Source organism: Natator depressus, chromosome 11, assembly GCF_965152275.1.
Source record: "Natator depressus isolate rNatDep1 chromosome 11, rNatDep2.hap1, whole genome shotgun sequence".
NCBI lineage: Eukaryota > Metazoa > Chordata > Testudines > Cheloniidae > Natator > Natator depressus.
This window is the reverse complement of record NC_134244.1, coordinates 2,256,861-2,278,563: the sequence shown is the minus strand read 5'-3', so window position 1 is coordinate 2,278,563 and position 21,703 is coordinate 2,256,861. Positions and strand designations below refer to the sequence as shown.

General features: G+C 65.7%; 1 protein-coding gene across 1 annotated transcript; it reads left to right on the top strand.

The window, feature by feature from the left end:
* Window positions 1–8,061: 8,061 nt before the first annotated feature.
* Window positions 8,062–21,330, top strand: PRKAG3 (protein kinase AMP-activated non-catalytic subunit gamma 3). The gene is made up of 12 exons (XM_074967191.1): window positions 8,062–8,094; window positions 12,391–12,430; window positions 13,097–13,485; window positions 13,680–13,761; window positions 14,357–14,415; window positions 15,073–15,118; window positions 17,747–17,801; window positions 18,394–18,520; window positions 19,112–19,277; window positions 19,673–19,710; window positions 20,055–20,201; window positions 21,208–21,330. Exons 1-12 carry the CDS (start codon window positions 8,062–8,064, stop codon window positions 21,322–21,324), a joined length of 1,299 nt encoding a protein of 432 aa, XP_074823292.1. The 3' UTR covers window positions 21,325–21,330.
* Window positions 21,331–21,703: the final 373 nt, after the last annotated feature.

Sequence of the window (21,703 nt, the reverse complement as noted above, 5' to 3'; positions counted from 1 at the left end):
AAGATCCTGCTCCTGCTCCTTTCTCCTGTCTCAGCCCAAACCCCTCCTAGCCCAAGGGAGCCCAGTGCTGCTCGGGGCCTCAGAGCCAACCCACCCCCCCATTTTCTCCCCGGTCTTCGCCCTGCTCGGTGACCTGCGCTCTTTCTGTGGGGAGCCTCCCCTCTGAGCTGCGCCAATGTGCAGGCGAGGGCGGCTGCAGCCTCTGCTAATCCAGTCATTTGCAGGGAGGGCACCGGGGCGGTGGGCGGCCGTGTAGGTACAGTCGCACTGGCACCATGAGCGAAGGACACTTGCTACTTTCGTGCTGGGTGCTGACTGATGGCTCGGCTGACTCCATGTCCCCAGCCCTGGGCGCTAGGAGCCTGTTTAATGTTCTTGGTCGTGGGTCGCTGCTGATCTGTCAGGTTGGGAGGGGACGGGACGGCGGTGACCCTGCAGCCTTCTCCTTAATGGCAGGAAGGACTTAACCCCTTTTCTCCCTTGTCCCCCCACCCAGAGGCTCAGCCCCTGCTCAGTTCCCCACAGCGGCTAGAGCCAAGAGCCAAGTCCCAGCGGGCGATGGTACATCTTGACCTGAGCAGCGGGGCTGTGCCATGCTGAAGGCTGGTATTAAAGACGAGGGCTGGCTGCTCTATTGCCCGGAGGAGGGTTCGCCCCCAGCACCTCCCACGTCTCTCACCCGCTGGGTAACGGTTGGGATTTTCATGACTGAGCTGCTCTGGGCCCGTGGGGAGCAGCTTGGGGGAAACCGGCAAGGGGCAGGGGCGTCTTGTCCGCATTGATGGTGAGCAGGCTGCAGTGTAAGTGCTGTAATTCGAAGGCATCTTGCTGCCAGGCCCCTGGGCTCGCTCGCTCGGGCTTTGCTGGAGGGCAGGGGAGCTTGTTAGCCTCTAAGGTGCCACGAGTCCTCCTTTTCTTTTTGCGGATACAGACTAACACGGCTGCTACTCTGAAACCTGCATGAAGTAAATGTCTTAAGGGGGTACGTAGGGGAGGTGCACATTCACCAGACGGGTGAGGGTCTTCTCTCCTCCTGGCACGGCAAGTGCCCGAGGGCTGCTAGCAACACTGAGCCTCTGTCCAGGTCTTGCTGGAAACCAGCACCGGAGCTGGGTTCGAGCTCCAGGACCTGCCCCCCTGCCCTTTGCATCCTGCACATTCCAAGCCCAGTGTGCCTAGCCCCTGGGGCAATGGAAAGGGGGAGACGTACCCGGATCTGCAGAGGTCCTGGCAGCACCACCCACAGCAGCAGACTCCTAGGACCCTGCCCTGGTATTCAGGGGGAATTGGATGGTCCACCTGCAGCTGCACTTTCTCCCCACTGCCCCATTCCTCATCTGCCTACCAGGAGAGGCCCTATCTGCCTGGCAGGGCAGCCCCCCTTCAGCCTCTCCCTCCCCACACTAACTGTCTGGAACGGACCAGTCTGGTTCTAGGCCCTACCCTGTTAGTTCCTCACCCGCCCGCCCCTCCTCGGGTGTGCACACGGGGTCGCAGGGCTGTCCCCTTCCCCTTGTCCCGGCAACCTGCTTCGTGCTTGCTGAGCCACCCACTGGATTCACCTGCCTGGCTGAGAAGCCCCCCGTCTCTTGCGGGACTTTGTAAGGGGAGAGCCCAGGCCTGTGTTGTTCAGCCCGTGGGACTCGCTGCCAGGGGACGGGTGAAGGCTGGACATGTAACTGGCGTCTAAAAAGGGTTTGGTAAGTTCACGGAGAACAGGTCCAGCGGTGGCTGTTAGCCAAGCTGGTCAGGGGCGTAACCCCTACTCGGGGTGTCCCTAAACCTCTGAGTGCCAGGAGCTGGGACTGGCCAACGGGCTGGATGACTCAGTAATTGTCCTGTTCTGTTCATTGCCTCCGAAGCACCTGGCCCTGGCCCCTGTGGGAAGACAGGATACTGGGGTAGCTGGTGCCGCAGAGTCCCTGGGCGATGCTCTGGAGCTGCTCCCCACAAAGCCAGACAGGACTCTGGGGAAGTCTCCTCTCTGGGAGCAGCCTGTCTGCAGGACACACAGCTCACCCGGCTTCCACCTTCCTGGGTCTGACCTCAGAGCATTCAGCCTCCTCTGCCCCTCCGTGCGCTTCCCACAGCGAGTCCGCCCAGGCGGGGTCCTGGGGAAGCCAGAGGGTCCTGCACCCCAACTCCGCAGTCAGACGGGACTCTCAGCCAGCCAGGAAAACAGAAGGTTTATTAGACGACAGGAACATGGTCTAAACCAGAGCTTGTAGGTGCAGAGAACAGGACCCCTCAGCTGGGTCCATTTTGGGGGGCATTGAGCCAGACAACCACATCTGCCCTTCACTCCATGTCCCCAGCCAGCCCCCAAACTGAAACTCCCTCCAGCCCCTCCTCCTCTGGGCTTTGTCCCTTTCCCGGGCCAGGAGGGCACCTGATCCCTTTGTTCTCCAGCCCTTCAGCTCTCACCTTGCAGGGGGGAAGGGCCCAGGCCATCAGTTGCCAGAAAACAGGATGTCGGCCATTCTCTGTGTCCAGACCACTGCACACACCTGCCCTCTAGGGCTCTGCAACGATCATACACCCTTACCCCACCCCCTAGATACTTAAGAACTGCCTAGGGGAAACTGAGGCACCCCCACACTATTCAGAGGAAACATTAAGAACAGTCCCGCTTCGTCACAGCTGGCCCCTTCTTCTGACCCAGTCTGGCCGCTCCTATGCCCCATGGAAATTAGGGGCCTGATCCCAAAATCTTTGGCAAAATTCCCCTTAATTTCAGTGGGAACAGTCTCAGGCCCTCGCTCCCTATGTGGCCAGCGCTGGGCAAGGGCAGTGGGGTTGTGTGATGCAGCAGGGAGGGGGGAGCGTTGACCTGGGAATGTGGCAGGGGAGTTTCACTGGGGATGGGAGACCTGAGAGCCTGTCACCTGAGCCAGGAGGGGGAGGGGGAGGTGACACCTCTGCCCAGGAATGTGGACAGAGGCTGCAGGAGGGAACCTGCTGGGGGGGGTTAGTTTCAGTTTGGGGCTGGGTGGTGGAACACAGGGAACCCCAGGGCTGGGGTCTAAGCTCCCTGCTCCCCCAGAAGGACTTGACTGAGAGGTCCTGGGTGTACCCACAAGCTCTGTTTGAGACTGTGCCCTGTTGTCCAATAAACCTTCCGTTTTACTGGCTGGCTGAGAGTCTCAGTGAATCCCAGGAAGAGGGGGACAGGGCCTGGACTCCCCCACACTCCGTGACAGGTTGTCCCCTGCAGCTGTCAAAGTGAATTTCCCTTGGAGTTAGCCGGCTCTGCAGCTGGGGTCTGGAAACCTTCCCCAGCCTAGCAGCTGGGGGCCCCACCTGGGGACCAGACTTGCTTTGTCACTGGCACAGCCTGGTCGGGGGGCGGGGGTCCCCCGTCCCCCCCACGCTGTGCCAGTCACTCTCCCAGCCGTGCTGTTGGACCCGGACATGTCATGGGTGCCTCGCTCGGGTCTCCTTAGTGCCAGCCCTGCCTTGAGTAGCCTTTACCCAGTGACCTAAGAGAGCTGCCAGGGTGAAAGCGGAGAGGCCTGGTGGGGTGTCCTCCCAGCTGCCGGTGCCTTAATCCCCCACCGTGGCGGGGCGGAGGGACACAGCCCTGCCAGCTGAGCAGGACCCAGGGCCCCGTCCTCAATCCTGGCATGGGTTAGACTTGGGTCAGCCAAAGCGCAGCTGTCAGATCATGCCCCCAGCGAGCGCTTCTCCAGCGCGGGCCAGGCCCCCGTTGGGCAGGTGGCCGGGGGGGGGCCTAGGAAAGGTACTGGGGGTGCAGCCTGCTCTGTTAGCGCAAATCCGAGGCAGCCCGTAGCTCCGCGCAAGCCCCGCAGCCCCCTGCCGAGCGGCAGGGGTGCGTCTGCCATGTGAGCCTGTCTGTGCCACCCCCTAAGTGCCCTCCGCCCCCACCCGGCCTCTGCTTTCCTGGAGGTGCCCTGCCACGCTGCCCTTCCTTGGCCACCGGGAAACCCTTCTCTGCTACCACAGCCGGCTCCCTCCCGGGCGGTGCCTGGGGGCCGCTGGGTTCTGGGCAGACCCCCAGCTTGTGGCACTCGGGCGTGCGGAGGGACGGTTGTAGGACCCTTCCAGGAGAAATCCTCCAGGAGGCAAGGGGAGGCCGGGCTCACGCCGGACGGGTGGATGGGGGTGGACAGTGCCTCCGCGCCCCGGCCCTAATCCCGTCCATGCTGCCCCGCCAGAGCCGGATCTGCCGCGAAGAATCTGGTCTGCGAAGTGCGGCTGGACGCTGAGTGTCCGTGGGCGGCTGCCCCAGCATCCTGCCGCCATGTGACATGTTTGAATTCCCGGCTGCGTGGGCAGCTCCCCAGAGGGGCCAGGCGTCTGACTCTACCTGGTGGTTGCTGGTTTGCTGGAGGGAGGTCTAATGGCGTCTGTAAGTGCTGAGGGGATCGCAGCTTTGCCCTGGGCTCCAGCCCTGCCGGCGGGCGAACCGCTGCTGGGTCTGGATGTTGAGGATCCGACCCCACAGCCCTCCGCGTTCTGCCTGCAAAGCCCCCCTGGTCCATCGGCCCCATGTGCTTCCTTCTCTCTCGGGCTGGCCCTGTTCTGTATCCCCGCTCCCGCCACTTCTCCCCCTAAAACCAGAACTTCCCCTGGGGCCCTTTACCTCGCACACTGCACCCACCGCTCTGCATGCGCTGTGTGAAGGTGGGTACCAGAACACCATCTCCTGGGGAAACCGAGGCACGGAGCAGCCTCCTTGAGTTACCGGATACTGGCTTCCTACCCACTAGTCCTCATGACCTCCCTGTTTCAGAGATCTTAAGGCTAGAAGGGAGTGTTAGAAATCATCTCCTGCAACCTCTGGGACGCAGGTCACCATGACGGGCTCCCTGGCATGAGGGTCCGATCAGGATTTAAATATCGCACCCACGTCCTTCGAGCTGCTGAGCCCACCTGCCCCTTTACACGTGTGTCTTACTTCCAGCCCCTAGAGCTCGTTACGCCTGCTATGGGCTCCATTAATGAGGCCTCGCCTGCGTCCACAGAGGACCAAGGCAGAAATACGGCTGCATTCTTCCTCTGCGCCTCCTTCTCCTCCCGGCTCCAGCTCTCACGGCTGCCTTGCTGGGAGTTCAGGGGGTTACTGGAACCAGAGAGGATCCTTCCATAAATAGACCTGCAGCCCTCGCCAAGCTGGCAGCAAGCCGCAAACCAGGGCAGGGGAAATCGAGCACTTAGCCCAAGCCCCTAGGGAGGGAGCTTTCCCCTCGGGTAGACCCAGGGAGCCTGGCCCAGCACGGGCTCGCGGGAGCAAGGAAGAAGTCATCTCTTTCGGGCAAACAGGAGCTGTGGTGGTAACAGGCTCGCTGCAGCGTCTGCCAGCCCCCGCTGCCTCCGGAGCACCCCGAGATCCTGCTCCCAATGCACCCCCCAACCCTTCTCCCCTCAGCCGGGGGTTCTGCCAGCCCCACCGGGCCCCCTGTGCTGTGCTGAGTGACGGGGAGATGCGGCAAGACCCCAGTCAGCGCAAAGGAACTTTCCCCACCCAGGCTCGTGGCCTGGGGCTGACCGGTGAGAGTCCCGGCCAGGCTAGGGGGGTGGGGGACTCGGCCCTGCCTGGCCAGGCCATGGCAGGAGCAGGACCAAGCCCCAGCCCAGTTGGTCGGGAAGCTGGGCTGAAGTCATGGGGCAAATTCCCCTTTGGGGTAGAACGCCACTGACCCCTGGGCCGGGAGCGCTGTGCCCCGGCTGGTTCGGGTCACTGATGGATCCGTGCTGGGAGCAGGCGTCCGGCCTGCGGAGCTGGCCCCGGCTGCTGAGCAGGGCAGGGCTCTCCGGCCTGGGATGTGCTGGAGCCGGGAGGGGATAATCCCACTGGTCCCGGGGGCCCAGGAATCCCTGCGGTTGCCCCAGCTGCTCCGTGCGGGGACGCGCTGGCAGGTGCCAGGCACAAGGCGTCTGGGGCCGGGGCTGGGGGGCTGGATTCCCTGTTTGGAGCGTGAGTCACCCCAGTGGAATTCCCCATGGCCAAGGGCGGGGAGGGGAGCTGGCAGCCTGGCTCAGTCCAGGCAGCCGCAGGGAGCCGGGGGCACAGCATGGCAGGGGGCACGGCCCTGGCTGAGGGGGGCTGGGCGCCAAGGCGGAAAGTTCTGCGGGTCAGCGCCAGAGCGGAGCGTGGGGAGACCCCGACCCTTCCACCTGCCGTGAGCTGATCTCCCCCGAGTGGCCCTATGGTGACAAACCGGCGCCCCCGGGCCCCCGAGTGGCCCTACGGCAACAAACCGGTGCCCCCAGCCCCCCGAGTGAACCTACGGCGACAAACCGGCGCCCCCGGCCTCCTGCGATCCTATGGCAACAAACCAGCACCTCGGCCCCCCGCGCCCCTGCAATAACAAACTAGCACCCCCTGTGACCCTACGACAACAAGCCCGTGCCCCCGGCGACCCCGCAATAACGAAACAGCGCCAGAGGCCTGGAGAAGCGAATCTGGGACGATCAAAGGGTCTAAGTGAGGGGCTCCCGCCACGGCCTGCTGGGACTGGCTCTGCCCCACTGAGTGCTCACCGGGTCCCTGCAGGCTGGGGGCTCTGCCAGGCCTCTCGGGGGCCGGCATCGCGGTGTCCAGTTCCAAATCGCCCGCCTGTTTCTGAGCCCCCCAGCTGAGCTCACTGCCCCACGCTGGGCGGTGCAAGAGCCTTCTCCAGCGCAGCCCCTGGCGCTGCCGTGCCCACCTGGCTCTGCCCCCGGGCCACCCCGCTGCAATTCATCTCCTCTGCAGCCCCCCGCCCCCACCAGGGCTTGGCCCTGCGACTGCCCCCTCACTGGCTCCCTCGGCCGCTCCCAGCAGGGTTAATGGCCCAGCTGAGTCTCCGATTCGCCACCCTAAGCACAGCCCTGGGGGTGAGTCGGGGCAAATCCTGCCTCCTTCCCCACCCTGGCCTCCCTTCTCCATCCCCAAACACCCCCCTCCCTCCCTCCCTCCGCCCCTCCCCAATCTGTGTGTGTCCCTCCGTCCCCAAACACCCCCTCCCTCCCTCCGCCCCTCCCCAATCTGTGTGTGTCCCTCCGTCCCCAAACACCCCCTCCCTCCCTCCCTCCGACCCTCCCCAATCTGTGTGTGTCCCTCCATCCCCAAACACCCCCTCCCTCCCTCCCTCCGCCCCTCCCCAATCTGTGTGTGTCCCTCCATCCCCAAACACCCCCTCCCTCCATCCGCCCCTCCATCTGTGTGTGTCCGTCCATCCCCAAACACCCCCTCCCTCCCTCCCTCCGACCCTCCCCAATCTGTGTGTGTCCCTCCATCCCCAAACACCCCCTCCCTCCATCCGCCCCTCCCCAATCTGTGTGTGTCCCTCCATCCCCAAACACCCCCTCCCTCCCTCCCTCCGACCCTCCCCAATCTGTGTGTGTCCCTCCATCCCCAAACACCTCGCTCCCCAGGCCCCTTCTCTCTGGCTGACCCATTTAGCTACAGAGAGAAGCTGCTGGGGGCCGGGGGGGGGGAAATATCTGTCACTGGACCCACGTCCCTTGGGGCGAGAGACCCGCTTTCTTTCGTGCTCGCTGAGCCCTTCGCCAGGGCCGGGAAAGGCCCCCGAGAGGAGGGCGCGGCGTGCGAGGCACGAGGAGTTAACACGCCTTGCCAGCGCCCGTCCCAGGGCAAGCGGGTAGTCGATGGGCTGCGGTCCCTGGGCAGGACCAGCTGCGCCGCCGGGCGTGCGCCGGGAGAGCCCTTCTGGGCCCCGGAGCCCAAATTCTGCCCTGTGCCCCTGTCTGTCTGTCTGTCCCCCGTCCCAGCTCTCCGGCGTCTGTCTGTCTCCTTCGCCCCAGTCTGTCTGTCTGCCTGCAGCTCCCGGGGGGGTGCAGGTCTCTATTTCAGGGCTCCGCTTGGTTCGGCTCCCCGCGGCCCGGGAAGTGCCCGTGGGGCCGTGGGCTGAGAGCAGGTGGCTGGCTGCCGGCCGTCGCCCCGCGGGCCCTTCCAGCCGGCTCCGGCGCGTCTCCGCGGAGGGCCTGGCAGGCCGCTCCCGTCCCAGCTGTGCGGGTGCCAGCCTGACACTCAATCTGCCGGGGCTGGGGAGCGAGCGGCAGGCCCAGAATAGCAGGGCTGGCGCGGGGACTGGCATGGAGCAGCTCACGGCCCCAGCTGCGCGGCAGGTAGGGGAGGAAACCGGGGACGGCCGGGGTGCCCTGTTTGGAGGGGCCTTGGAGAGGGGATTGCCTTGGGCCCCTCCTGCAGCCATGCCAGCCTCAGAGCAAGCCTGGGGGACTTCCTGTCCCAAACTGCACCCACCAACTTCCTGCTTCCTTTCAGCCCTGCAAGGCTAGCTTTCACCTCCACCCCCGAGACCCCTTCTTGCCCCTGCCGCCACCCCCTGGCTTCTCCCCACCCCGCCCCCTCCTCCTTCCCACCTCCCTTCCCTACCTGTCACCCCCAGCTGCTGCCCACTGCCCCCTGCCGGCCTTGCCCTGCGGCGGTGCCCAGCCCGGCTCCCTGGGGTGGGTGCTCCAGGCTGCCAGCTGCGATTCCCGTCTCGGCTGAGTTTACTCCGCCCTTGGCACTGGTTTGGAACAAAAGCGCAGCCAGTGGGAACCTGACACCCACGTGCTTTCCCCGGCGATGCTTTGCCCTCCCGGGGCGTGCCAGGCTGCTCTGTTATTGTAGGGTTGCCCCATAGCGACAGGCTGGGCCCGCTGGGTTTTGGTTGTAGGGTAGATTGTGAGCACTGGGCTTGGGTTTCCTAGGGGAGCCCAGCTGGGCTTTCCTGTCGTGGGATCGCTGCTGAGAGAGAGGTGTGCTTGCTGGTTTGTTATTGTAGGGTTGCTTGTAAACACTGGTCTTTACACGCTGTCGTTCTGGGGTTGTTCTTGCTGCTGGGCTGTGCGCACGGCTTTATTATTGTAGGGTTGCTTGCAGGGCCACTCACACGCAGGGGTTTGTTATTCTGGGCTCGCTCAGGGGTGTCGGGTTCCCGGCCGTTGTGTTTTTCTTGAATTAGAGAAAATCAGAGGATTAAAGCCTTCCATCTGGGGAAAACCCAGCTGGGTTCCTTGGGGTCCTGCTGAGGGGCAGTGGTTCTGGGGGAAGGGATGGATGGTTTAGTGCCCGGCGCTAAGCACGGTGGTGCAGCCTGACCCTGCCTGGGGGCACAGAGCAGTCCACATGCGGGTTTCCCCAAGGGCTGGCTCTCTGGGTTCTCCGGTCCGAGCTGGGGGAACGTGGGTGTCAGGCACCCCCTGCCGGCCCTGAGCCAGCTACCAGCTGGAGTCAGGTGCATTGTCCAGTCCCAGCTACTCAGTGCGATGGGGAAGGGCAGCGGGAGGCAGGGATCTGGGTTGGACTCCGGGAGGGCACAAGACTGGAGCTGGTGCATTCCCTCCCGAGCTGGGAAGGGAACCCAGGCGTCCTGGCTCCCAGCCTCCCACTCCCTAAGCTGGGAAGGGAACCCGGGCGTCCTGGCTCCCAGCCCCCCACTCCCTAAGCTGGTAAGGGAACCCAAGTGTCCTGGCTCCCAGCGCCACCCTCCCCCAAACTGGGAATGGAATCCAGGGGTCCTGACTCCCAGTTCCCCCACCACCTCCCCCCGAGATGGGAAGGGAACCCAGGCGTCCTGACTCTGTGAGGCAGCAGGGAGGGGCGAGTGTTGACCTGGGAATGTGGCAGGGGAGTTTCTTTGGGGATGGGAGACCTGAGAGCCTGTCACCTGAGCCAGGAGGGGGATGGGGCCAGGTGACACCTTGGCCTTGGAACCCGGACAAAGGCTGGAGGAGGGAGCCGGCTGGGGGGGGGGGGGGTTGGTTTCAGTTTGGGGCTGGGTGGTGGAATGTAGGGAACCCCAGGGCTGGGGTCTAAGCTCCCTGCCCCCAAGAAGGACTCGACTGAGGGGTCCTGGTTGTACCCACAAGCTCTGTTTTGGACTGTGTTCCTCTTGTCCAATAAACCTTCTGTGATATTGGCTGGCTGAGAGTCACGGGGAATCCCAGGAAGAGGGGTGCAGGGCCCCCCACACTACGTGACAGACTCCCAGCCCGGTGCCCTAGCCACAAGCCCAGCCTTGAGGCACTCGAGGCGTCAGGGACTCGCTGTGGGGCACTGCAGAGCCCTGACCTCGAGGCCGGCTCAAGCAGCCCTGTCGCCTTCCTGGAGCCCCGAGCGCCCATTTGGCCAGCAGTGCCGGGCCGGGGTGGCCTCCCGGGGCAAACGGCCAGCGGGGGCTGCAGCTGTGGCACTCCGGAGAAGGGGGAGGAAGGTCTGCCTCTGCCTCCAGGGCTGGGGAGGATCAGCCCTGAGTCCTCGCTGTGCCCGGCTCCCCCTGCCCTGGGGGACAGCTCAGCCCCCGGCCTCTCCAGGGCCTGCCACTGGTGGGGCCTGGTGTGATGAAGTGGGACTGTTCTTAATGTTTCCTCTGAATCGTGTGGGGGTGCCTCAGTTTCCCCTAGGCAGTTCTTAAGTATCTAGGGGGTGGGGTAAGGGTGTATGATCTTTGCAGAGCCCTAGACGGCAGGTGTGTGCAGGGGTCTGGACACAGAGAATGGCCGACACCCTGTTTCCTGGCAACTGATAGCCTGGGCCTTCCCCCCTGCAAGGTGAGAGCTAAAGGGTTGGAGAACAAAGGAATCCGGTGACCTCCTGGCCCGGGAAAGGGACAAAGCCCAGAGAGGAGGGGCTGGAGGGAGTTTCAAGTTTGGGGCTGGCTGGACATGGAGTGAAGGGCAGACTCCAAAATGGACCCAGCTGAGGGGTCCTGTTCTCTGCACCTACAAGCTCTGTGTTAGACCATGTTCCTGTCGTCTAATAAACCTTCTGTTTTACTGGCTGGCGAGAGTCACGTCTGACTGCGAAGTTGGGGGCAGGATCCTCTGGCTTCCCCAGGACCCCGCCTGGGCGGACTCTCTGTGGGAAGCGCACACTTATCCCACCACCTAGATACTTAAGAACTGCATAGGGGAAACTGAGGCACCCCTACAGTATTCAGAGGAAACATTAAGAACAGTCCCGCTTCGTCACAGGGTGTCTCTAGGGGAGTGTCCATGGGGGGGTGTCTCTGTGGCGTGTGTCTGGGGGGGGGGGTCTCTAGGGTGGGTGTCTGTGATCGCCCCCCCCCCATCACTCAGTTTCCAGGGTCTGGGGAGTGTGACGATGAACCTGCCCCAGGGCTGTTCACACCTGCCCTGGGGCGCCCCCCTGTGGCCTCCAGTTTCTCTGCAGCGGCTCTCCGGGGCCAGGCCCCTCTGGGCTCAGCATAAGGTGTCTGGGGCTTGGGGCTGGACGTGGCCCCTCGGGCAGTGCCAGGGGCTGCGCACCCATCGCTCCCAATGGGGGGCCTCTAGTGGGGGGATCGGCCCCTCAGGGAACCTCTGGTCCAGCCGCTGAGCTGCTCAGACCCCAAGAGCCCACCGGTTCCCATCCCCCACTGCCTCCCCCCCCATCAACAAACTTCACTGCCCTGCCTCCGGTTGCCCCCATCCCAGCCCCACGGCTCCCTCTCTGCCCCAGACCTTGATCACTGGAACCTCGCCCCCTCCCGGCTTCCCACCCCTCCCTCCGGCCCACCCCACAATCCCCCCATGGCCCGCCCCGCTGCGACCCCTCACTCCCTCCCAGCTTCTCACCCCTGCCTCCGGCTCACCCCGCATACCTCCCTGTGGCCTGCCCCGCTGCGACCCCTCGCCCCCCTCCCGGCTTCTCACCCCTCCCTCCGGCCCACCCCACAATCCCCCCATGGCCCGCCCCGCTGCGACCCCTCGCCCCCTCCCGGCTTCTCACCCCTCCCTCCGGCCCACCCCACATACCTCCATGGCCCGCTCCGCTGCGACCCCTCGCCCCCTTCCTGGCTGTCCCCTGCTGCGTCTCAGCTCCTCTTCCCAAGCCCCCTCCGGCCCCCCCATCTCCCCCGCTGCCCCTGCCCCCAGCCCCCTCCATCCACAGAGCCAGCGCAGGGGCAGCATGTCCTCTGCTCGCCCGTGTGACCAAGCTGCCCGGCCTGCGCCCTGTCAGCCCCAAGGGGCAGGGAGCGGGTCCTCTCCCGCCCAGCCCATGGGCAGCCTGGCCCAGGCTGGAGACCCCGGCCTGGCACCCCCCAGCATTCCAGTCGGGCAGCTCCCGGTGGGTGGCGGATCATGTGGGTAGTTCGGCCTCGGATGCCTCGAGCAGGGGGCTCAGACCCTTGCCCGGGGGGTGGGGGGTCACGCCCACGTCTCGGGCACGCAGGCTTGGAGCCACGGCACGGGGCCTGCATTGGGGTGGGACAGGGGGGATGGGGCCCTGCTGCCCCGTGGTGCTGCTGCCCCTCTGGGGTTGGCACATGCCATGCTCCGATGCCCCGGTGATGGGCAGGGGAGGCTGACAGAGCAGGTCTGCGCTGGCAGGGCCCGTGGGCGCTTGGCTCCTGGAGACACATGGGCTGGCTCTTGTTCTGCCCCATCCCCACCGATTTCTCTCTCTCCCCCCAGGTACAGCCGCCGGCCACGCGTCTCCGCTCAGAGGAAGCAGGTGGGTAGGGGGGCCGGTTGGGGGGGGCAGGGGGCACTGCCTGGCTGAGCAGCTTCGCTCATCTGTGCAGCGAATGCATCGCTCCTCAGCCCCACAAGCTCTGCTGATGCCCCTCACTCCTGAGCCGCAGCCCCCTTGCTATCCCAGCCCTGGGGTCCCCCCACACCCCAGTACTGCTCTGCTGATGCCCCTCACTCCCGACCCGCAGCCCCTCCCCTCAGTACTGGTTCGCCCTTCTCATTAAGGCACCAGAGCGGCTGCACCCCCCCAGTCTGATGAAGCCCAGCCCAGGGGCGTCTCCCACCAATTCCCGATGCCCACGAGGACGGTGTGGCCCTCTCCTCACCCCGTCCCTTGCTGACGCAGCTGGAGGGTCCGTGTCTACCCTGACCCCAAATACATCCCTGGGTTGTTGTGGTCACAAACGAGGCCGAGACCCACCGGAAACTGCTCCGGCCGCGCCCAGAGCTCGGGGCTGGGGGCCCTGGCATGCGCAGCCGGTGGCCTGGCCGTCTGTGAGCGTTTGGGACAGGAATGGCCGGGGCAAAGCGGGACGCCAGCTGCTCGAAGGGGGAGGGTGCCCCCCAGGCCTGCTGCCACGCCTGCCCGTCATCCTGCCCCAGGCCTGTGGGGATGGAGTCCCAGCGTGTGACCTTGCCCCGCTAGGTTCCTGCCTAGATCCAGATACCGGGGCAGCAGGCGCCGATGCCGGGATGATGGGCTCCAGCGATGGCTCCGGTACCCAGGACGCAGGCTCCGATGCCGGGGTGATGGGCTCCAGCGATGGCTCTGGTACCCAGGACGCAGGCTCCGATGCCGGGGTGATGGGTTCCAGCGTGAGCGCCGAGGCCGGCTGCATCCCTGGCACCGGTGCCAAGGCCGAGGGCTCGGACACCAGGAGCCTCCCTTTGCACGCTGAGCTCCCGGCGCTCTGCCCAGACGCCCTGTTCCAGGGCCCCGAGGCCGAGCCCTACATGAGGTTCCTGAGGAGTCACCACTGCTACGCCGCGGTCCCCACCAGCTCCAAGCTGCTGGTGTTCGACACCACGCTGCAGGTGAGCACCGAGGGGCCAGGCCATGGGGCTGCCCTGGGTGTTGGGGGCTGCGGGGGGGGCACAGCTGGGCCGGTCCCTCCCTCCACCCCGAGCAGTCCCATAGCCCCGTGAGGCAGGCTGGCGGGCGAATGGGGGCTGCCCTGCCGTCGTCCCCCCTCCCCGGTGGTCTCACGGCCCCTCTGCTTGGCTTGCAGATGAAGAAGGCCTTCCTGGCGCTGGTGGCCAATGGGGTACGGGCCGCCCCCCTCTGGGACAGCAAACAGCAGTGCTTTGTGGGTGAGTGCCGAGGAGGGCACGGGGTGGGGGGGGCAGCGAGTCCGTGCCAGGCAGCCTCGGCTAGTCGCGATGGCACAGAACGGGGGGGCTGTGCCCTGTGCTGGGATGCCTAAGCCCTGCTGGTTCGACAGGGATCTCAGCGACACCCACGCCCACGATGCCCAGCGTGGCACCGATGCCCCCCGACACCCAGCATGGCACAGAACCCATCATACTCCAGGGCACTGTTGGCACTGGCCCGGGTTTGCTCCTGGCCCAGGTCCCTTGCGCCCATGGAGCCAGCTGCTCTGCGGCTGCTGGCATGGACCCGCTGGGCTTGTTCACCCTTAGTAGGCTGGCATGCAGGCGGCCCCCGTTTCTGGCTCAGTGGAGGGGCCAAGCTGTGAATGGGCCATGGGGCCCGGCTGCCTCTTCCCCTGGGGGTGGGTGGGGGCGCCGCACCATGGGGCACTGCTGAGGGTGCCGCTGCCCAGCCGGTGTGTGCCCTGTGGGCAGATGGCTTTGCCCAAGCAGGGCTGTGAAGCCAGCTGCTGGGGAATGGCCGTGGTGCCCCCCGCCAGCTGCCCCCGCTGACCCTGCCCATCTCCCCCTGCAGGGATGCTGACCATCACGGATTTCATCAACATCCTGCACCGCTACTACCGGTCCCCGCTGGTGAGCTGGTCAGGCCTCTGCCCCGTGGCTGGGAGCTTCTTCCCCTCTGGGGGCGGCTCCCCCTCGAGATCAGACTCCCCCAGCAGGCGGGAAGGGGGCTCAGGAACCGCTTGTGGGGCGGGAAGAGGGACAGGCAGGATGTTACACCGCTGGGCATGTGCCGGGGTCCTCAGTGCCAGGGGGCTGTTGAGTTCCTGGGGGGGGGACCAGGGGGGCGCCAGGAGGGGACCCCAACAGCTTCTGGCTCAGTGTTAGTGCGAGAGGCAAAGCGTGTTCCCTGGGCAGAGCTGGCCAGCTGGGGACACGTCCCTTCTGGTGCCAGCCACGGGAGGAGACAGGACGCCAGGCTAGATGGGCCCATGGACAGACCCGCTCCGGCAGACCCCGGGTACATCCGAGTGGGTGCCCTGCCTCTGGGATCTGCGTCCCCAGTGTGGCGTGTGACCCCGGCAGAGCTGGTGGGGGCCAAGTGGCCATCTGACGCCACCCCGTTGAAGTCCCCCTTGGGAGTCACGCAGCCAAAGGCAGCCCCTGACCAGAGGCAGCTCCCAAGCAGCCCCCAGTGGGTCCTGTGGCTCCCCCAGGGCCCTCCCCATGGGTCTCCCTTTGCCACCTGGCCCGGGCATCTTGCCTCACCCCCCTTTCCCTGTGCTGCAGGTGCAGATCTATGAGCTGGAAGAGCATAAAATTGAGACCTGGAGAGGTAGGGAGAAGACGGCGGGGGACAGGGAAGGTGTGCGTAGGTGCAGGGGTCTGTGGGGTGTGTACAGCATGGTGGGGTGGAGGGTGAAGTGGGGGGTGTGTTGGGGCTGTGGGAGTTACAGATCCTTCCCATGCCTGATCCCGCCCTGGGCCCTGATCCCCCCCGGGGGCGGGGCTGCCCCGGGCACCGGGAGCTGCAGGTCAGACGCCCTGGCAGGCTGCCCCGGCTGCCCCTGCTCAGAGGACCTGCCCGCCCCAGCCTGCCCCACAGGCCTGAGCTGTCTGGCACCCACATCCCATTGCCCTTGTGCCCCAGCCATGCCCTGGCAGAGACTGTGCCCCCCCAGGGACAGACTCCAGCCCCCCTGCTCGCCCCCTCTGCCACCCCCACAGCCTTGGCTCCCCACTCACCCCCTCAGCTCCCTGTTGGCCCCCCCGAGCCTTGACCCCAGATCACCCCGTTTATCTCTCCGCACCCTTGGTTCCCTGCTCACCCTCATCAGCTCCCGGTTCGCCCCCTCTGCCCCCACCCTCGGCCCCCCACTCACCCTCTTTGCCCCCTCAGCTCCCCTCTTCTCCCCACCGCACCCTTGGCCCCCAGCTCACTCCCTCTGAGATGTCAGGGGGGTTTCCCTCCACCTTCCCGCTTCCCGGTCCCCTGTCACGCAGACAGCAAGCGGCAAAAGGCCAGGCCTCCGCGCGGACGATGTGATGTTTGCTGGGTGAGTGTCCGAGCCAGCATGTTCCAAAGCCCTTCACACCGCTCGACAGAGTCTGTTCCCCAGTGTTCCCTCCCCGGCTCCGACGCCGGGGAGCCTTCAACCCGCGCCCCCCTGCCCGGCTCCCGCGCCGCGGAGCCTTCACCCCGCGCCCCCCTGCCCGGCTCCCACGCCGCGGAGCCTTCACCCCGCGCCCCCCTGCCCGGCTCCCTCGCCGCGGAGCCTTCACCCCACGCCCCCCTGCCCGGCTCCCTCGCCGCGGAGCCTTCAACCCGCGCCCCCGCCGGGCTCCCGCACCAGGGAGCCTTCACCCCGCGCCCCCCTGCCCGGCTCCCTCGCCGCGGAGCCTTCACCCCGCGCCCCCCTGCCCGGCTCCCTCGCCGCGGAGCCTTCACCCCGCGCCCCCCTGCCTGGCTCCCGCGCCGCGGAGCCTTCACCCCGTGCCCCCCTGCCCGGCTCCCACACCGGGGAGCCTTCACCCCGCACCCCCCTGCCCGGCTCCCTCGCCGCGGAGCCTTCAACCCGCGGCCCCCTGCCCGGCTCCCGCGCCACGGAGCCTTCACCCCGCGCCCCCCGCCCAGCTCCCGCGCCGGGAAGCCTTCACCCCACACCCCCCTGCCCGGCTCCCACGCCGCGGAGCCTTCAACCCGCGGCCCCCTGCCCGGCTCCGACGCTGGGGAGCGTTTACCCCACTCCCTCCTGCCCGGCTCCGACGCTGGGGAGCGTTTACCCCACTCCCTCCTGCCCGGCTCCCACGCTGCAGAGTCTTACCTGTGTCCCTGTTCCCCATTCCCTATTCCCACCCCCGCCCACCCTTAGCAAACATGATTCCAATTTTCCCTTCCACTTCCTGTTTTACCCCAGTTTTTTAAGGTAATATTCTCAGCTATACCTTAACCCAGCGGTTCTCAAACTTTTGTCCTGGTGACCCCTTTCACTGAGCAAGCCTCTGAGTGCGACCCCCTTATAAATTAAAAGCACTTTTTAATATATTTAACACTATTATAAATGCTGGAGGGAAGCAGGGTTTGGGATGGAGGCTGACAGCTCGTGACCCCCCACGTAATAACCTCGCGACCCCCTCAAGGGTCCAGACCCCCAGTTTGAGAACCCCTGCCGTAACCAATCATTTTACTGAAATTTAACTAACCAATCCTAGCACATTGTAACATAATTCTCTAACAACTGGTATCCCACCCCCCTCATTAACTTACCCCAGCAACATTAATTATACAGCGGACAGAAACAATTGGAGATCCAGACAGATTGACAGTAGAAAAGTGGGGGCCGGGCCATAAAGATAAAACATACAAGAATGAGGGGTTCACAGCTACCAGTGGGGGAGGGATAGCTCAGTGGTTTGAGCATTGGCCTGCTAACCCCAGGGTTGTGAGTTCAATCCTTGAGGGGGCCATTTAGGGCTTGGTCCTGCTTTGAGCCAGGGGTTGGACTAGATACCCGCTGAGGTCCCTTCCAACCCTGCTTTGGTCTATGATTCTGCGGAGAAGGGATTTTGTGCCAGACAGGCTGCTATCGAACGGCGTTTTCTTTCACCGCCTTGAGCTGGCGGTGATGGGCACTATCCGGACAGGATCGTCTCCCTGCCAGCCCGGCGGCACCGTATTCCCATCGGGCTGGTCTGGGGGGTGAGGATGAGCCTAAGAACCAGGCGTCCGACTCTCCTAGCGAGAGAAGCCCAGAGACGGGCGGACTGTGATTTTGATTCTTTCTTTTGTACCCCTGTAAGTAGCTAAGTGGTAAAAATACATCCAAGTTGTTAAAGAATAGGCCTTTACAGGCAGGCCTGAGTATCTATATCCTGACACGCCCCTGCACCCTCGGCCCCCTGCTCACTCCCTCTGCTCCCTCATCCCCGACCCCCCAGCTCACCCCCTCTGCTTCCTTTCCAGAGGTTTATCTGCAAGGCTCCCTGAAGCCCCTGGTCTCCATCTCCCCCAATGACAGGTAAATCCACCCCCAGCCACATGGGGGAAGCACCGAGGAGGGGGGGCGCCTGTCTCTGGGCCGGCTGCCCCCACTGCAGCCCCACTGGCCACCCCAGATGGAGCCTGCCAGATCCTGGGTGCCCATGGCAGCCCCTAGAGCCAGGCTGGTCCGGGTGGGAGCCCGGGTTGGGGGCTGGGGCAGGTCCTACACGGAGTCTGCCCCACGGGGGAAGGGGGAACCAGGGGTTGGGGATGTGGGGGGGGGCAGTGAGGAGAGCGGGGAGCGCATTGGCATATGAGGGAGTGAGGCCAAGAAACAACCCAGGAGTCCAGGCCATTATTCTAACCTTGGTCTGCCAGGGCTGAGCTGGGCAGCCGAGCCCGGGCGTGATGGGGGCAGGGTGGGGGGCTGGCAGGGGCAGGACCAGAACCTCCCAGTTGGCAGAACATAGCACCAGGCTAGATCTTGGGCGGGGCAAGAGGCTGGGGCAAAGGGGGGGGAGCAGCGGACCCCTGGAGCCCCCAGTCCCTGGTATTACTCCAGAGTGCCCTGAAGTTCCCGCCCAAGGCTCTCCAGCCCCCCGTGCCATCACTGCCTCGGTCTCCCCCAGCCTCTTCAACGCCGTCTACCACCTGATCAAGAACAGGATCCACCGGCTGCCGGTGATCGAGCCCGTGTCCGGCAACGTGCTCCACATCCTGACACACAAGCGCATCCTCAAGTTCCTCCACATCTTTGTGAGTGGGGCGGGGGGGGGGGCATTGCTGAGCCAGCCCTACCCTCGGGGGGGGGTACGGGAGGGTGGCACCCCTGTGCGGGCAGCGACCTTGCTGTGCCCGGGGGCCGGGTGCAGGGGGTGGGGGTGAGGCCTGTCCGTGCGGGGTGCGGGGGGTGGGCGGTGGAGGGGGTGGCCTGTGTTTGTGGGCTGGCCCAGGCCGGGACAGGCAGGCAGACAGGGCCGGGTGCGGGTCGGTGCGCAGTGCGGGTGTCGAGAGGGGTTTGGGCAGGGGGTGTATGGAGCGTACAGGCGGGGGGGTGGGGTGTATTCGTGCAGCGCGTGCAAACGGGCACTTGCTTGCGGCAACGTACCCTGCCCGGGGGGATCTGCCGGGCCATTGCCCTTGGCCTGACGCGAGGGAGCCCGGAACCAGCCGTGGGGGTTGGGGGGTGTCACCTCGTGCTGCCCAGGAGCCCAGGGCACTGCCCAGTGTGAGCTCGGACTGCAAACCCGAGCCCCGTCCCTGCCGGCCTCGCCGGCTCCGGCAGCAGAGGGCCCTCGGCGTGTGCCCGGGAGCTGCCCTCTGATCGCTGCCCTTCTCCCGCCGCAGGGGGCCATGCTGCCCAAGCCGCGCTTCCTGCAGAGAACCATCCAGGAGCTGGGCGTGGGCACCTTCCGGGACGTGGCCATGGTGCTGGAGACGGCACCTGTCTACATGGCCCTGGAGATCTTCGTCGACCGCCGGGTGTCGGCGCTGCCCGTCATAAACGAAGCCGGTACGGGCAGAGACACCAGGGCACGCCAGGCAGCCCGTCTCCCTGACCTCTCTGGTCCCGGTCCACCTCCAGGATCCCCCCTCTGGACTCCCTCAGCTGCCCTCCTTGGGTCCCCCAACCCACAGCCATCCTGAGCACCCACTGTCCCGTCCCCCCGTCCCTCTGGGCCGGGCCCACCATGCACCCCGCTCTGCGCAGCCAGCACCGTCCTTGTCTTACCCCTGATCCACGGCTCGCTCCCGGAATCGCTCCCGGAACCAGGGCTCCTTGGATCCCCCTTTGCCACCCAGTGTCCCCACCACGCCTCGGCTGCCCGTCTGACCCCACTGCCCGCAACTGCCCTGCTCTGCCCCGCCAGTAACCCCGGTGCTCTCTCTCTCTCTCTCTCGTTCCAGGGGAGGTCGTGGGCTTGTACTCCAGGTTTGACGTGATCGTGAGTATCACCCCTGGGTCCAGATCGCTGGGCTCTGGGCAGCAGAGCACATCCCCACAGCGGGCCGTTACCTCCCTTCCCCTTCGCTCCTTCCACCCCAGAGTGCTGGGCAGGGATCCTTTCCCTGCCACCACAGTGCAGCCCCCTCTGGGGTGGAGCATGGCAGCTGTTTCACAGTGCAAGAGCTGAGAGGAAGAGTGAAGGCAAATCCCCTAGCTCGGGCTGTGGGGTGGATTGTGGGGTGGCAGGGACAGTGGGGCTAACCCCCCATCTCACACAAGGGGGCAGGTGTCTCCGGTGCCAGACCTGGGCCCTGACCGCGGCCGTCTGTCCGCTCCCCCCAGCACCTGGCTGCCCAGAAGACCTACAACAACCTGGACATGAGCGTGCGGGAGGCGCTGAGGCGGCGAACGATCTGCCTGGAGGGGGTGCTCACCTGCCACCCCCACGAGACCATGGGCGACGTCATCGACCGCATTGCAAAGGAGCAGGTAGGGCTGGGGGGCCCTGCCCCCTGCCTCAGATCCTGCTCCTGGCCTCCAGGGCTAGTGCTGGGCTGGGCCCCTGGACCCGGGTCCGCCAGTTCCCCTGCTCAGCTTCATCTGTCCCTGGACTCGCTTCCTTCCCCCTCGCATGTACCCCCTCTGACCCAGCCCCCATTGACTGACCCCGATCCCCCCCCAAGTACCCCCTCTGACCCAGCCCCCCACTGACTGATCCCGATCCCCCCCACGTACCCCCTCTAACCCAGCCCCACACTGACTGACCCCGATCCCCTCGCACGTACCCCCTCTGACCCAGCCCCCATTGACTGACCCCGATCCCCCCCCAAGTACCCCCTCTGACCCAGCCCCCACTGACTGACCCCAATCCCCTCGCACGTACCCCCTCTGACCCAGCCCCCATTGACTGACCCCGATCCCCCCCCCAAGTACCCCCTCTGACCCAGCCCCACACTGACTGACCCCGATCCCCTCGCACGTACCCCCTCTGACCCAGCCCCCACTGACTGACCCCAATCCCCTCGCACGTACCCCCTCTGACCCAGCCCCCATTGACTGACCCCGATCCCCCCCCAAGTACCCCCTCTGACCCAGCCCCCCACTGACTGACCCCGATCCCCCCCCACGTACCCCCTCTGACCCAGCCCCCCACTGACTGACCCCGATACCCCCCCCACGTACTTCCTCTGACCCAGCCCCCCACTGACTTACCCCGATCCCCCCCCACGTACTCCCAGTGACCCAGCCCCCCACTGACTGACCCCGATCCCCCGCCCACGTACCCCCTCTGACCCAGCCCCCCACTGACTGACCCCGATCCACCCCCACATACCCCCTCTGTCCCAGCCCCCACTGACTGACCCCCGATCCCCCGACCACGTACCCCCTCTGACCCAGCCCCCACTGACTGACCCCGATCCCCCCACGCTGCCCGTTCCCTGCCCACCCCGGGCCCCGCGGGTGAGGCTGATGGTGGGTCTGGCTCGGCCGACAGGTCCATCGCCTGGTTCTGGTGGACGAGAAGAACTCGCCGCGGGGGATCGTCTCCCTCTCCGACATCCTGCAGGCCCTGGTGCTGACGCCCGCAGGTATCGATGCTCTTAACTCTTAAGCCCGCGACGCTCCGTCCTTTCTCCATTCGTACCTTCCATTTCCTCAGCTTCTCTCCGGCTCAGGTAGGCTCAGCCCTCGGCCTCCCCCTCTCTGCCGCTTGCCACCCCCACGGGCTAGGCTCCTGGGGCCCCCGCCCGGCTGGCTCTGCAGGTCTGTATTGCTCTCCGGCAGCAGGGCCTGGCCTCGCTCGGCGCCACGTCCGGTCACCCTCGAGGGCTCCGGCCCGCCTCCCCTGGACTCGGAAGCCCTGTGCCAAGTGGGGGACCGGCCCCCGCTCTGGCCGTATGAGCTAAGTGCAAATCGCAGCTGCCATTGCTGGGGCGGGGATGCCAAAATCAGCTCCCCCCACATCCCTTTCATCTGTGGCTTTCTCGCCT